This window comes from Herpailurus yagouaroundi, unplaced genomic scaffold (genome assembly GCF_014898765.1).
Source record: "Herpailurus yagouaroundi ecotype Mexico unplaced genomic scaffold, PumYag 355, whole genome shotgun sequence".
Taxonomy (NCBI): Eukaryota; Metazoa; Chordata; class Mammalia; order Carnivora; family Felidae; genus Herpailurus; species Herpailurus yagouaroundi.
The window spans coordinates 1,844,175-1,858,569 of NW_024412572.1; the positions used below are offsets into that span (position 1 = coordinate 1,844,175).

A 14,395-nucleotide genomic window follows, 5' to 3' on the forward strand; every position below is an offset into this window, starting at 1 on the left:
GACAGAATCCAAAGCAGGCTCCAGGCTCTGAGTTGTCAGCACAGAGCCCGACGCGGGGCTCCAACTCATGAACTGTGAGATCATGACCTAAGCTGACTGAGCCACCCAGGCACCCCTGGAATTCACTTATTTCTGTTGTCTACATCTCCTTCTACTTTAGGTAGTCAGCTGCTAAAGGTAAGACTATCTGGATCAGTTATCCTGTGTAGCCAGCCACATGGTCAGAATCTTACAGCCAGACACAATTTCAGTATATTCTCAGACCAGTACTTGTATGTTCTCAGTACAATGGGGAAAGCAGAATGGTCATTTCTTTCTCATCCAGGCACCCAGGTCAAGAAACTTTGGAGTTATTCTTGACTCTTCACAAAAATAAATAAATATTAAAAAAAATTATATATATGTATATATGTGTACATATATACATATATATATATGTAATCTGACCACTCCTCCTCCTCCACTGTTTCTGATCTACTCTAAGGTACCGGCAGATCTCACCTGGATTATGGCAACAGCATGCTAATAGGTCTGTTTCTCCAGAAAGGGACTATTTGTCCCCCAACAGGGACGATTTGTCCTCCAATAGTCTATTCTCCATACAGTAGTCAAAGTGATCCTTTTGTAGGTCTTACAAAATCCCACATTATCTGGCTTCCTTCTTTCTCTGTGACCTTGTCTCTTACTACTGCTCTTCCTATCTTCCTATCTTCTCATATCCAATAGTGCTCTTCCTCAGTCTAGGCACATTGCCTTCTTTGTGGTCCCTTGAACACACTAAGCATTCTTCTGCCTCGGGGCCTTTGCTCTTACTATTTCCTCTGCCCAGACTGCACTCACCTCATCTATTCCTGAGCTTGTTAGGTCTCTGCTTAAATGTCATCTCATCAGGGGGAACTTCCCTAGTCACCCTAAACAGCAACCACCACTTCCCAGCTACTTGCCTATTCCTCTATCCCCCGTCCACCTTGCTTTATTTTTCTCTCACTACTGTATCTCCAGAGCCAGGAATATTACCTGACACATAGTAGACATTTAATAAATATTTGCTGAGTGGATACGGATATGAAAACAAACTGAAAAGTTGACTTAAGAAACATGCTCCTGAGTCACTTTTTAATCTTACCCTGACCTGGTGTTCACAGTACAGCTTACTCTACCTAGGGCACCTTAGCACTAATTTTCAGGGTTTTTCTCGCTTCCCCAATACATATGTGCCTATACATACACACCTACACTCAATCACACCCATTCGCTTTGGCTCAGGCAGGAAATCCAGCCTCCCCTGACCCGGACATCATTGCCCCATCCTCATTCTGTCTTAATATCCAACTGTCCTGGGATTGCCCCAAATGCATGACCTCACAATCTAATGGGGGCTCCTTTTCTGGCCCAGCTCTACTCTCACAAGGACTTCCTGACTTTGACTCCATCAGATAGAGCAGGGAATGTGAGAACCACATTGTTTCTCTTCCTTCCCCAAATCCTATCCTCCTTGTGTTAAGCCTCACTCCTGGCAGGGTCCACACCCCTCCTACATCTTGTCATATACAAGACAATCCAGTGACTGAAGAATTTCTAAATTTTTTTTTCAACGTTTTTATTTATTTTTGGGACAGAGAGAGACAGAGCATGAACGGGGGAGGGGCAGAGAGAGAGAGGGAGACACAGAATCGGAAGCAGGCTCCAGGCTCCGAGCCATCAGCCCAGAGCCTGACGCGGGGCTCGAACTCACGGACCGCGAGATCGTGACCTGGCTGAAGCCGGACGCTTAACCGACTGCGCCACCCAGGCGCCCCAAGAATTTCTGTTCATCAGAGTTCAGTGGACAGAGATGGAAGGAAAGGGAAGGAGGGAAGGAAGGAAGGGAGGGAGGGAGGGAGGGAGGAAGGAAGGAAGGAAGGAAGGAAGGAAGGAAGGAAGGAAGGAAGGAAAGGAGGGAGTGAGGGAAGGTGTGAGGGAGGGAAGAAGGAAAGAGAAAGAGAGGGAGGGAAAGGGAGGGACAGGAAAGGGAAGGGAAGGCAAGGGAGAAGGGAGACACGAACTCTGGTTGTGGGGGACATAAAGGTTACTTGTAAAATTACATTCCTTCAATTTCTGGGGTAGATGGCTGCCTATGAAGTATGTCTCTGGGGACTCTGAAAATGCGCTCTTGCGCTTCCGTCTTCATCCCCACATATTCAATAATTTCTTTTTAACTTCAGACAAAGTCCAGGTTTGGAGCTTTGTCTCACAGTTAGAAGCTAAGTTGTAATTTGTAAATACTCTTAGGAGAGGTAATACACTGATTTAAAATCAGACAAAGGTAAAAATGACGGACATCAGATTCTTGTTTTGGAAGAAAGAAGAGAAAGTTTTCTACACATCTAAAAAGCAGTAGGTAGACAATACCAAGTAGTGGAAAAAGAAAAAAAGAGGAGGCCAGATCTCCTATCCAATTCTGTGAAAGTTGGACATAATGGGATGAGAAGGGAGAGGCTGGAAGGTGAGGGACCACACTTATAAGTCTGGGCCACAGAATGCTCACTGAGAGAATAACTGATCACATGCCAAACTGCCTTTGGGGCAAGAGGAAAAGGGGCAGTTGCAGAGTGGGATGTCCAGAGATAATCTAGAGAATAAACTTCAAAGATGTGACTAAGTCTCTTCCCCAGAAATATCAATGAAAAACAAATTTTCTTTTATGCTGTTTTTGTCTTTCTTTGGTTTTGCCAGTCTGCCAGCTTCTAAATTACCTGTCCCCCTCTGTCTCCACTATTGTTTTTCCCTCTTTAATGATGATCAAGTGCAGGGGCACCTGGGTGGCTCAGTCGGTTAAGCGTCAGACTTCAGCTCAGGTCATGATCTCATGGTTTGTGAGTGCAAGCCCCACATCAGACTCTGTGCTGACAGCTCGGAGCCTGGAGCCTGCTTCAGATTCAGTGTCTCCCTCTCTGTCTGCCCCTCCCCTGCTCACACTCTGTCTCTCTCTCTCTCTCAAAAAATAAACTTAAAAAAAATGATCAAGTCCAAAAAACCTGACCGAGAAGCCCTGCTCCCAGTACCTTTTTCTGAGCCACCAGGAACCCCCTCCTCCTTCACCCCTAGTGAAGTACATATTGGGAACAAGTGTTTCACGTTGTCAGCCTCCACACAGCACTAATATGGCTAGCAGCCAGAGTAAAGAACCAGGGAGAGCTAGAGTTTGGAAGAGTCTGGTTTAAAGTCCCTCCCTAGACAGTCCAAATTCCCCTGACACCCAGGGGGAGGGCCCTTCTCTCCAGTGGGGCCAGATTTTATGCAAGACGTTTAGTATGTCAAAGTTTCAGTCTTTGGCCTTGGAGTTGGGTCTTCTGGGTCTGATTTCAGCTCCACCCCTGGGTGATCCTGGTTAATGGAGCACTCCACCCCTTCTTCTCCCAAACTTTAGACCCTTGACCTACCAACCTACCTGCCTAAAGGCAAGAAAGATCAGTGCAGGACTCGGAGCTCTTGAGGACACAGCAGTCAGAGAAAAAGAAAGGGGAGAGACTGGCGCTAAACGAAATGATTTCAGAACTACAACCTTTGCCCAGACCTACCCTTCACACAGGGTAACTGAGGGGTCCAGGAGCCTCGCCAACGCCAGTTCCCAAAGGGCTGTAGTTCCAGCCTGGCCGAAGAGCGCCATCTGGCGGCCAGCCCTCCCAACCTGGATTCTCTTTGGCCCCGCCGGAGTTCTCGAAGCCAGAGCTAGACAGGGGCAGAACTGTCACCTCCTCCTGTACGTCACTCGGAGGACCCCGCCCCTGCTTGGAACGCGCCTCCTCCCGACGGGACTGGCCCTAGCGCCTCCCCCGCAGAACGGCCGCCCTTCCTCCCTCTTGGGCTGAACGCCGCTCGGGTAGAAAAATCTGCTTAATGTTCCCCCCCAGGATCCGCCCCACCCAGTCGCCCACAGGGAGCCCGCCCCTCCCCGCCATGGGAATCTGCCCCACGGTCTCTTCCTTCCCCTGAGGGAACGTGCCGCACCGCCCTCCCCCGCCCCGTCCCTCCCGAGGAAGGGGAGCCTCTGCTCCTCCCCCACACCCTCGCAGGGAGCCTCTTCCAGCCCACAGAGCCTAAATCCAGGTTAGTGATGAGGCCTCCCCTCCCCTGGTCTCCGGAAGACCCCGCGGCCGCCAGCTCCGCCGCCCGGGAAGCCGGCCCCAGCCCACTCCCCTCGCCCGCCAGTGGGCGGAGCTCCGCGGGCCCGGCCCCGGGGCGGGCTGTCCCATCGTGACGTCACTTCCGTCCGGGCCTGGCCGCGGTTCGGGCTCCGTGGGCCGAGGGGGGGTACGGAGGTGGCAGCCTTGGGAGGAGGCGGCGCGGGAGGCCGAGGAGCACCAGCCCGGACCAATCCCGCGTCCCGGGCCGCAACCCCCGATTCTGCAGCGCACCGAGAGGCGAGACCGGCCGGATGGGCCGCTGAGCCCGAATCGGGGACCGGTGAGGCTCGAGCAGAGCGGGCAGCCGGGGCCAGGGCGGGAGCGGGCCCGCGGGGCTGCAGGGTCTTGGATGTGGGGAGGGGAGAGGGCCAGGCCTACCGCTCCGGCTCGCCCGGCGGTGAGGCGCGGGCCGGGGGAGCGGCAGACAGGCGCGGTGGGGATAGTGAGGCCGGCCTGGGGGAGGCCTAGAGGCGGCTCGGGGTGAGAAGGGGGCCGAGTGGCTGGGGTCATTGCTGGGGCGAGGGCCAGCCCTCGGGATTCGCATCTGGAACAGTGGCGTCGGGGGAGGGGGCTATGCTTCTGGCCAGGGCTCTTGGAAGAGATTGGCTGTGAGTGGGGGGAGGCAGAAGACTGCGAGGCTTGGAAAAATTTTCCACGGCCCTCCTTGAGAGGTTTGAAGAGCTCTTCTCTCCCGTGAGGGTGGTGTCGACCACCACCTGGAGAAGGGTCTCACTGGAGTTTGGGGGGTTCAGTTACAGCATTTGGAAGGGACAGTGTCCTGAGTCCCTTCACTGAGCCAGGTGTGCAAAAAGCCTGGCTACCTCCGAGTAGCTGAGCCTCCACATCTTTACAGCGTGGAGCCCCCTGGAGCTAAAATCAGGATGTTCCGTTTTATGAGGGACGTAGAGCCCGAGGATCCTATGTTCCTGATGTGAGTATTCCCTCCCCCTTGTGTTCTAGGGCGCTCATCCTACTCCAATTCAGGTCTCTAAGTGATTCAGACAGACATCTGGGTTCCCATTGCTGGCATTGGCTGGAACCAGCTGGATACTCAACTCTAGCTCAGACTTGGAGAGGAAATAGGCGTCTGTGCCACTGTTTCCCCATGACTTTTCTTTTTTGCTGGGGGAGGCGGGGAGTGGGTATTGACTGTTTGGCCCTTCTGCCATCCACACTGTATACTCACTCCACAGGGACCCCTTTGCTATTCACCGTCAGCATATGAACCGAATGTTGTCAGGTGGCTTTGGATATAGCCCCTTCCTCAGCATCACAGATGGCAACATGCCAGGGACCAGGCCTGCCAGCCGTAGGATGCAGGTAATGGTGCTGCAACATACCTGAGACCCAAAGGAAGCCTGGAGGGTTCCTTTGATCTTTCTTGCGCTTTAGCCAGCTTAGCAAGTGGAATGATCGTTTTTTAGGAGTCGGGGAAAGGGTCTGCCAAAAGGGTTTTGTGATCCCCTTTTGAGAGGAGGATGGAAAAAAAGCTGGGCCCACGGGCTTGGGGTTGTAATGAATAGGATGTGGTCTCTAATTTGTTCTTTGTGTTTTCCTGCAGGCTGGGACTGTTTCCCCCTTTGGGATGCTGGGAATGGTGAGTCCTAACATCTTTGTGTCCTTCCATCTCAGACACACTCTAGGCCCTTAGATATTATTTACAAATGTGGCTCTCTGGAATAGCTTTATGGGTAACCCTAGAATCTTTTTAAAGTTGATTTATTTATTTTGAGAGAGAGAGGATGAATCCCAAGCAGGCGCCGTGCTGTCAGTGCAGAGCCCGACTCCGGGGTTCCATTTCACAAAGTGTGAGGTCATGACCTGAGCCAAAATCAAGAGTTCTGTCACTTAACTGACTGAGCCACCCAGGCGCCCCTACAGTCTTTCTATAGTGTTCACAAAGCTCTGGTCCTGTTGTGTGCTCTGAGTCCTGTGGGTTAAAGATGTTCACTTACTGACCCCTGCATTCTAGGAGCAATACCTATTAGGGAAATGTGATTGCCTAGCAAAGTTTGTCTTCCTGAGGATTGAGATGCAGTTGAAGGGCCAGCAAGAGATGGCTTTTTAGAGTTTTTTTTTGTTTTTTACTATTTCATGCCCACCCCTATTTTTGTAGGTTATAATTCATTTACTTGGGTGTGCTTCTTAAAGATAGGAGGAAATAAGGCAGTCAGGAGAACAAAGATGGGATCAGAGCAGCCATAGAGACTGAGGAGGAAGGTAGCAGTATGTGGGAAGGGAAACACGGAGAGGAACATTCCATGTACTGGCCATGCTAATGAAGAGACAGAGCTGTTGCTCCGTGTGAGGGAAGAGGAGAAAGGGAATGTGTAGCCATGCGTCTAGTGGGTGCCTAAACAAGATAATCTGAGCACTGACTTTGCTTTCCTGACTCTGTTTTCCATCTCTTTGCTGCAGTCAGGTGGCTTCATGGACATGTTTGGGATGATGAACGACATGATTGGGAACATGGTGAGGCTCTTGCGCCATACACTTTTGCAGTCTTGTTCTCAGTGATGGCTGGCGACACCTTCTTGAGTCCTCTGAGGCGGGGGCAGGCAAGAGTGCGCTAGGGAAAGGCTCAAGCCGGATAAAGTCATTGAACCCAGAGAGCATTGGGTTCCCTTATCTGTTCTCGTGGCCTAACTAGGAAGCAGCAGGAGCAGTCCAACTAAGCATGCGATTAAGGCTCAGTCTCTAAAGGTCTTTCTTGTTTATTGTTGGACTCAGAGGAATTTGGGGGGTACTGATGAGTCCTGATGTTTTCTCATTTCTCATGTTTTGTAAGAAAGATACAGACAGGAACAGGCAGCTGAAATGTGGGATCCCTTCGCCAGAGGGACCGTTCAGTCCTGCTGTGTGTTTTCCTCCACAGGAACACATGACAGCTGGAGGCAATTGCCAGACCTTTTCATCCTCCACTGTCATCTCCTACTCCAATACGGGTGATGGTGCCCCCAAGGTCTACCAGGAGACGTCAGAGATGCGCTCGGCACCAGGCGGGGTGAGTTGAAGGGCTTCTGATATCCCAGAGAACGCAGGGTTGAATGACACGCACAGAAACCCTGGCTTCTTTTTTCATGATTGGGTTGGGGGTGGTTTGTGTATCCCGGCTTGGTGTAGCCAGGCTTTGGAAGGGACAGCTGTGTGCTGTGTTCTGCCTCCTCCCAGATCCGGGAGACTCGCAGGACCGTACGGGACTCGGACAGCGGGCTAGAGCAGATGTCCATCGGGCATCACATCCGAGACCGGGCTCACATCCTCCAGCGCTCCCGAAACCACCGCACAGGGGACCAGGAGGAGCGGCAGGATTATATCAACCTGGATGAGAGTGAGCCTTCTTTTCTTCTCATCACCCTTCTGGCTCCTGGGCCGGTAGCCACTGGTCCCGTTCCTGCGAGCTAGGAGACACCAACCAGCTTTCTTTCCTTACCTCTGTAGACATTTCTTGGCAAAGTTCTGGGTGGACCTCCTATTCTTTTTTTTTTTTTTTTTTTTTTTTTTTTTAATTTTTTTAAACGTTTTTATTTTTGAGAGACAGAGAGAGACAGCATGAGTGGGGGAAGAGCAGAGAGAGAGGGAGACACAGAATCCGAAGCAGGCTCCAGGCTCCCAGCTGTCAGCACAGAGCCCAACTGCACAAACCCACAAACTGTGAGATCATGACCCGAGCCGAAGTCGGACACCTAACTGACTGAGCCATCCAGGCACTCCAGGCCTCCTATTGTGACCTCACTTGAGCCCTGTCCTGTCAGCTTTAGGGGCTAAGTCAAGCCCTGGCAGTCTCCTCGCCAAGGAGAGGCCAACTGTCAGGATCAGTTTTTTTCTTTCTCAAGTCAATAAGTATTTATTAAGTACTTATCGTGTGCATGGCACTATGCTCCTTAACTTCATAATTACCCCGTTCCTGATTTCCTTCTTGAATAGTCCTGCCTTAGGCCTGCTGGTGGCTTCCACATTGGAATCGCTGTTGGCTATTAGCTCGTGGAACCATATGGAACCCCAGACTACTAAGAACAGAAATTGTTGGTGTCCTTCAACATGTCCCCACACATAGTTTCAGCCTTTGCTGTATTTGTTCACCTGAGAAGGCTGTGGCTCACGCTTGCCTCTGCTTCCAGAAGCCAGCCTGTATATTTAAATGTCACGTCTGGTCTCTATGCTCTTCAGGTGAGGCTGCAGCATTTGATGATGAATGGCGGAGGGAGACATCCCGATTCCGGCAGCAGCGCCCTCTGGAATTTCGACGGCATGAGGCTTCAGGGGGTGGGGGACGAAGGGCTGAGGGGCCTCCCCGCCTGGCTATACAGGGACCTGAGGACTCCCCCTCCCGACAGTCCCGCCGCTATGACTGGTGAGGGCCCTAGGCCCTCAGCCTCTCTTGTAAGTATTGAGAGGGAGGAATTGTAAGGTGTCAGGCACGGAGGGGGGGTTGAGGCACGTACCCGTGCACATTCCTTTGTCATGAGGCAGAAGGAGTCCAGGTGCCCAGCAATTACTGCCTTTGATGGTGTAAGTTTTAGTTGGTGTGAAGAGAAGAACGCTGCCACTGGAATGGGAGAGTAAACCCAGCTCCTGGCCTTTACGTTTTGTCTTTTGACTCGCTCTTCTCTCTTTCCCTTCCAGGTACAGGCTGAGAGGCTGAGAAATCATCCCCCAAATAACTTTTTCCTCTCCAGCTCCCACTCCCAATTTAATATTAAATTAACAGGCAAGCTGGCCCCCCACCTCTCCCTGGGGGTCTCAGGGAGAACCTTTCACTGCCCCCTTTACCTACTTTTTCCTTCTTTAATCCCCTACCATGATGAGTCCACTTCTCCTGTATCTGCTAACTTGATTTTTCATTTTGCTGCTCCATCTTTGAGCCTCCTCACCTTCCCCTTTCTACCCTCGCCATGCATCGAAGGGGCTTTTGGGGTGAGCTCTGGGTTTAGGGGCTTCCTCTATCCCTCAGCTGCCCTGGATCTTTGCCCACCTCCTCCTCAGATCCCCCACTGCAGAGGCCACAGCCCTTATCCAGGGCTGTGTGTGGAGGGAGAGGACTGGCTCCCAACCCTTTCTCCCTTCCCACTCCCTGCACATCACAGAAACCTTCCCTACACCCTCCTCTGCCTTTATTTTTTGATTTGTGCAACTTGTAACTAGGTGTTTATGGAATAAAGGAGAATGGAAAAAAGAGCAAGTAGGATTCTGGCTTTACTTTTGATCTTTTCCCTGTTCAAATTCAACCCTCCTGTCTTCTCGTCACCTTCTTGCCTTCCCTCTGTCTCCACGTGTGGCCTTCTTAACTCGAGTTCAAGCCCAGTACTTCGGTGGTAACAACAGTGGGACAGTCAGAGCCCAGAGCAGCAGCAGCGGAAGTCAGTTGGGCTAGGCTGATGGGTGAAAACAAGCAGTTTCACCCTTGGCTGCTGTCTCCCTTGCTTTTACTGTAACTTCACATGTCAGGGAGAATGTAAGGCATATCTCCTAGGTGCCTGAGGAATTCGGTGCCCCTTGTCCCTTGGGCATAGATTCTCCCCTGGACTGTGGGTGGGAACACGTGTGGTACCGAGCAGGAAGGCACAGGCCTTCGAGGGGGAGGCGCTTTGGAGTCAGCAATGTCCTTCCACCCTCAGTTGTTGAGAATTTGAGCCCAGGGAAGGAGACCAGAGAAGAAAACCAACCTGGAACCTGAGCAGTACTGGAAGGGCATGAAGTGCTCAAATTTCTTAAGATGTTCACTCTTGGCTTGACCTGGCTCGGCCAAATGGGTCACTCTGTTCTTGGGAACTTAATGATAGTAAATGCTGGTAAGGGTCTGGTGATGGTTTCTTTATAACAATCTTTGGTTCTTCTCAGTTGATGGTAAATCAAAGTCAAAGAAACAAAACAGCACAGCCACCTGGCTAGCTCAGTCAGCACAGCATGCGACTCTTAATCTCAGGGTTGTGAGTTTAAGCCCCATGTTGGGTGTAGAGCTTACTTAAAAAACAACACACACACACAAACAACTCCAGGCTCTGGTTCCTCTTAGGGAAGGGAGGATCTTTCCCATGGCTTCTGTGAACAAACAGATTCAAGAGGATCTGTCTAGTAGCTGAATGAGCAGAGGGAGGAAGTAGAGAGCAACGATCATACATTGACGTCCTATTCCAGGACACGTGCCAAATCTCATTACATAGGGCTGGTGAAGATCCATGATCGGGGTCAAGGGAACCAACCCTGTGGCCAAAAGAATCCAGGAATCTCAGAAGTCAAACAAGTACAGGCTCCCCCCGCTATCCGAAAACAGTGTTCCTGTGAAAGCTTTCGGAAGCTCAAATGGCATAAAGCGAACCGATTACTATTAACTTCTATGGAGAAGTGTTTGAGCATTCCCAGACCCAAAAAATAACCTTGAATTTTCTGAAACCATCTTGCTAAGGGACGCACAGAGCAAACGGATGCTCACAGACGGCTCAGAGCTAGGCCTGATGCAGAGAAGCTGAGTATAGCTCTGGGAGAAGGAGCGTGGTGACCGCCCTCTTGCCACTCTGGGCATATGGCACCTCTACAACTTGCTGCAAAATCAAAAGCTTGCCAAAAGCTATTTTCACTTTGGCAAAAGCAAAAATCCCCTTCATATTTCTTTGTGTTAGCCCAAACCGGTCTTCTGCACATGTGAAGTGGCTTAATGTAAACTTGTAAAAGGTGAGGGGTGCCTGTATAGATAATTCATCTCCTCCTGGGTGGCTGAGTGGCTGAATTGTAGATGATGGGACTCAAAGCGTCCACAGCCGTCAGTCCCAAGTGTCAATCTGTGCTCTGTCCAAACAGACATATATGTCCTTCTGGGAGTGGGAACAGCTTTCGTGAGTCTCCTGTAGAGCCCACAGGACAAAGAACCCTAGACTTGTAAGGGATGCCCAGAGGCTGGCTCCTCAGCTCTGCCACCAGCCCAGCCATGTGGTCTTGGGCAAGTTATTCACTTCCCTGAAGTTTCCAGCAAGCTGTAAAATCTTAGGCTGCAGTTCATGGCCAACCTGGTCAATCTGGATTTCACAATGCCCACACTCACAGGTATGGTTCTGAGTGGGGGCTGGAGCAGGGCAAGGGTTACCCGGATTTCAATCTAGGTGAGTCAACCTAGTGTTTCATGAGCTCTCCCATATGGGAACTGGCTTTCAGACACATGAACTGATTTTCACCCCTACTTCCTGCACTTGGGTGAGGACCACCCTTCAACTCAGTGCTTCTTACTCCTAGAACCCGTGACTGGTTCTCAGCAGGGATCTGTTGTGGGGAGTTAGTGAGCAACATTCTCCTAGTGAGGTGCCCAAGAACCAGCCCCCTGGCACTTGTTGACCTGTCTGCCACTGCAGGGTGAGGGCCAGGGGGCAGAAATGGGAAAGGAACTCTCGGGAAAGAAGCCGACATTTTATTTCTGGTCAACTCTCCAACTGGGCCCAGCCTCATTCACAACAGCCATCCCCCCAGCCCTTGGCCCCAGCATCTGGAGGACATGGTTGGACACATTCTTTTCCTCATGGCTGATATTTGGCTGGAGGTCAAGCTATCTACAGGAGTGAAATTATGAACGCAGCCTGACTTGATAAGACCTGGCTCCACCACTTAGCATGACCGGGAAGAATTCTTAATCTCTCATCAGTTTCCCACTTTGTAAAATGGACCGGGAAGAATTCTTAATCTCTCATCAGTTTCCCACTTTGTAAAATGGGCCTTTCTAGGCGCTCGCTGATGGCAGTGGAGACATGGGTCCATCCTGCAGAACTGAAATCCGTGATGTAGTATGCAGAAAGCATTTGACACAGTGCACGGGTTACAAATGACTGATTTCTCCCTGATTCCTCTGTCTTGCTCCTTTGATGCTCTCTGGTGATCCTCATCTCTGTGCCCGTCCTCAGGACTCCTAAAATACTCCCAGCCACAACTTGGAAATCATCATCCTGGCCTCCAGCCCTCTGTGGTGCCAGCTACCCAATTATTATCTTCTGCCCTTTCCAGGCCTCAGCTTTCCATACCAAAAAGTAGAAGCAAATGTTTTGGGCCACTCTGACCCAGGTCTGCTTGCAGTTTGGGGTGTTTTCCTTCCTATGGTAACAAAGGGCCTCGAGTCCTACTGACACCCTTTATCCAATGTCCCTTTCCTCCCTTCTTCTGCAATCCAATGCCCAAGTCACAAACCGGTCACCCAGAGGACCAGGAGTTGATCCACAACGATAGCCCAGTATTCAGGTCTCCCAACCCACATACTCCAAGTGCACTTAAATACTCCACATACCTGCCCTGCCCCGATGCTCCCAGTCCTGGGCATGGGGCCTCCCAACGGCTGACAGAGCAGCAAGGGTCAAGGTTTCCTTCTTCCAGTCCATTCCAGTTGGGATAGGGATTAAAAAAAAAAAAAAAGTTGTCTTTATTTCTCTCCTTAGACATTACTGGGGTCTTCAGATTAGAGGGGTGGGATCCAGGTGGGGCTGCACTGGAAGCTGGGGAGGTGAAGACAGGGACAGTTAGGCACAGGAGGTGCTAAAAGGTAAGAAAAAAACAGGGGACTGGGGACATGGGGAGGGAAGGCCTTGGGTATCGGTTCCGCCAAGCAGCCTCCCAGCTAGCCTCCAACCCTGAGGAGAGCCTTTGGGGGGCACAGAGCTGGCATGGCGTGAGGGACGTACATGGAGGGGCCTGGGATGCAGAAGGCGGGCAGAGCTGCTTTGGAGGTTGGGCAGGGAGCGCTGGCAGCTCTGAGCCTTCCCATCCTCAATGTCCACCCTTAAATGGGAGCTCTAGGGAGACAAGGACAAGCAGGTGGTGCTTCTCCCTCTGGGCTCAGCCCTCCCTGTCTGCGCCCCCCTCCCCGCCCCCATGCTCTGCTCTGACTGTCCCTGGGATAAGTTAGCACTCCAAGTTCCTTGGCCCTTGTCTGCCCTTTAGGATTTTTTTTCTTCCCTGAAGACCTTATCTTTGGCATAGGAATAGGGTGCTGCCCCCAGTTCCCCTCGGCATCCCTCCCACCCTCTTCATCTGCTGTCACCTGCCACCCGGAGGGCTTGCAGGTTCTGGAGAATTACCTCCAAGATGTAAGTGTTCGCCAGCCAAGCGGCCAACCGAGTGTCCGCAGCTAGGGCATTTGGACACATGGAGCTGGAAGATAGGAGAGGGGGGCATGGGATACGGCCCTAGAGGTGGACTTGAGTCTCTAAAAAGGGGGGAGCAGAAATACCTTAGGAAAGGTCAAGGTCACACTGAGGTGGGAAATGGTTTGATGGAGAGATTCTTGGAAAACTGCTGGTGACTTTAGTGAAGATATCCTGGGTTTGTGTGTGTCGGGTGTGAAATTCCCAACTGACAGGCAACATGGCAGGGAAGGGCAGAAGTGGGTTCCCAATTCACATAGACCTTAATGTAAGCAAACCCCAGTTTGCTATATGCTAAATATATGCTATGAATAATGATACGCTATAAATAATAACACTTTTAGAGTTAGAGACCTTGCGGCTCACCTTCTCTGGATGTTACCAAGTGTGGTAGCAGATGGGCATCACCACCCCGGACCTCCTGAAGCGGAATCTTGAGGTTGGAGAGGATTCCACACAGCTTAGCAACAATTACAGGTGTCATCCAAACCCCAGCTCCTATGTCACTGCTTAAGAAACAGAGGTGACTGTTGACCACGCAGTTAGCTAGCTAGCAGCACTGCAAGAGCCAGGGCTCAAAATCCAGATTGACACAAAGGATACTAATGGGTTGTACAGAATGTGTCACCATGGGGTTCCTTTTTTTTTTTTTTTTTTTTTTTTTATCGTTTATTTATTTATTTTTGAGACAGAGAGGGACAGAGCATGAACGGGGGAGGGGCAGAGAGAGAGGGAAACACAGAATCGGAAACAGGCTCCAGGCTCTGAGCCATCAGCCCAGAGCCCGACACGGGGCTCGAACTCATGGACCGTGAGATCGTGACCTGAGCTGAAGTCGGACGCTTAACCGACTGAGCCACCCAGGCGCTCCACCATGGGGTTCCTTTAAATAGTTCCTCGGTAATTTTTAAAAACTTTTGTATTAGGGGCGCCTGGGTGGCTCAGTCGGTTAAGCATCAGACTTTGGCTCAGGTCATGATCTCGTGGCTCACAGGTTCAAGTCCCACGTCGGGCTCTCTTCTGTCAGCATGGTGCCCGCTTCGGATCCTCTGTTTCTCCCTCTCTCTCTCTCTCTGCCCCTCCCTTGCTTGCACATGCTGTCTCAAAAATAAA

At 51.2% G+C, this 14,395-nt stretch overlaps 2 protein-coding genes across 6 annotated transcripts; one reads left to right on the forward strand and one right to left on the reverse strand.

Moving 5' to 3' along the window:
• Positions 1-3,846: 3,846 nt before the first annotated feature.
• MLF2 (myeloid leukemia factor 2) lies at positions 3,847-9,348 on the forward strand. The gene is made up of 9 exons (XM_040462829.1): positions 3,847-4,446; positions 5,020-5,097; positions 5,360-5,486; positions 5,728-5,763; positions 6,585-6,638; positions 7,042-7,170; positions 7,338-7,497; positions 8,337-8,549; positions 8,793-9,348. Exons 2-8 carry the CDS (start codon positions 5,048-5,050, stop codon positions 8,522-8,524), a joined length of 744 nt encoding a protein of 247 aa, XP_040318763.1. The 5' UTR covers positions 3,847-4,446; positions 5,020-5,047; the 3' UTR covers positions 8,525-8,549; positions 8,793-9,348.
• LOC121022043 (uncharacterized) lies at positions 8,611-13,820 on the reverse strand. Of its 5 annotated transcripts, XM_040462830.1 has the most exons (5): positions 13,649-13,820; positions 13,369-13,544; positions 13,217-13,289; positions 12,430-12,634; positions 9,346-9,541 (listed from the first exon to the last, which is right to left on the reverse strand). In XM_040462830.1, exons 1-5 carry the CDS (start codon positions 13,764-13,766, stop codon positions 9,451-9,453), a joined length of 663 nt encoding a protein of 220 aa, XP_040318764.1. In that variant the 5' UTR covers positions 13,767-13,820; the 3' UTR covers positions 9,346-9,450. The 5 variants fall into 5 exon arrangements, 1 of the variants encoding a protein (XP_040318764.1); XR_005786794.1 differs by lacking the exons at positions 9,346-9,541; positions 13,369-13,544 and adding an exon at positions 8,611-8,715 and having other exon boundaries at positions 13,649-13,774; XR_005786796.1 differs by lacking the exons at positions 9,346-9,541; positions 13,369-13,544 and adding an exon at positions 9,641-9,938 and having other exon boundaries at positions 13,649-13,784.
• Between the last annotated feature and the right edge of the window lie 575 nt (positions 13,821-14,395).

Bases quoted from the DNA above. Each gene is read 5' to 3' on its own strand.
- LOC121022043 (XM_040462830.1), bottom strand. From the start codon at position 13,766: ATGACACCTGTAATTGTTGCTAAGCTGTGTGGAATCCTCTCCAACCTC. The intron at 13,545-13,648 runs GTGAGCCGCAAG...GCTTACATTAAG, and splicing joins CTTGGTAACATCCAGAGAAG to GTCTATGTGAATTGGGAACC. The intron at 13,290-13,368 runs GTATTTCTGCTC...CCTATCTTCCAG, and splicing joins TGACCTTGACCTTTCCTAAG to CTCCATGTGTCCAAATGCCC.
- MLF2 (XM_040462829.1), top strand. From the start codon at position 5,048: ATGTTCCGTTTTATGAGGGACGTAGAGCCCGAGGATCCTATGTTCCTG. The intron at 5,764-6,584 runs GTGAGTCCTAAC...TCTTTGCTGCAG, and splicing joins CCTTTGGGATGCTGGGAATG to TCAGGTGGCTTCATGGACAT. The intron at 6,639-7,041 runs GTGAGGCTCTTG...TTTCCTCCACAG, and splicing joins ACGACATGATTGGGAACATG to GAACACATGACAGCTGGAGG.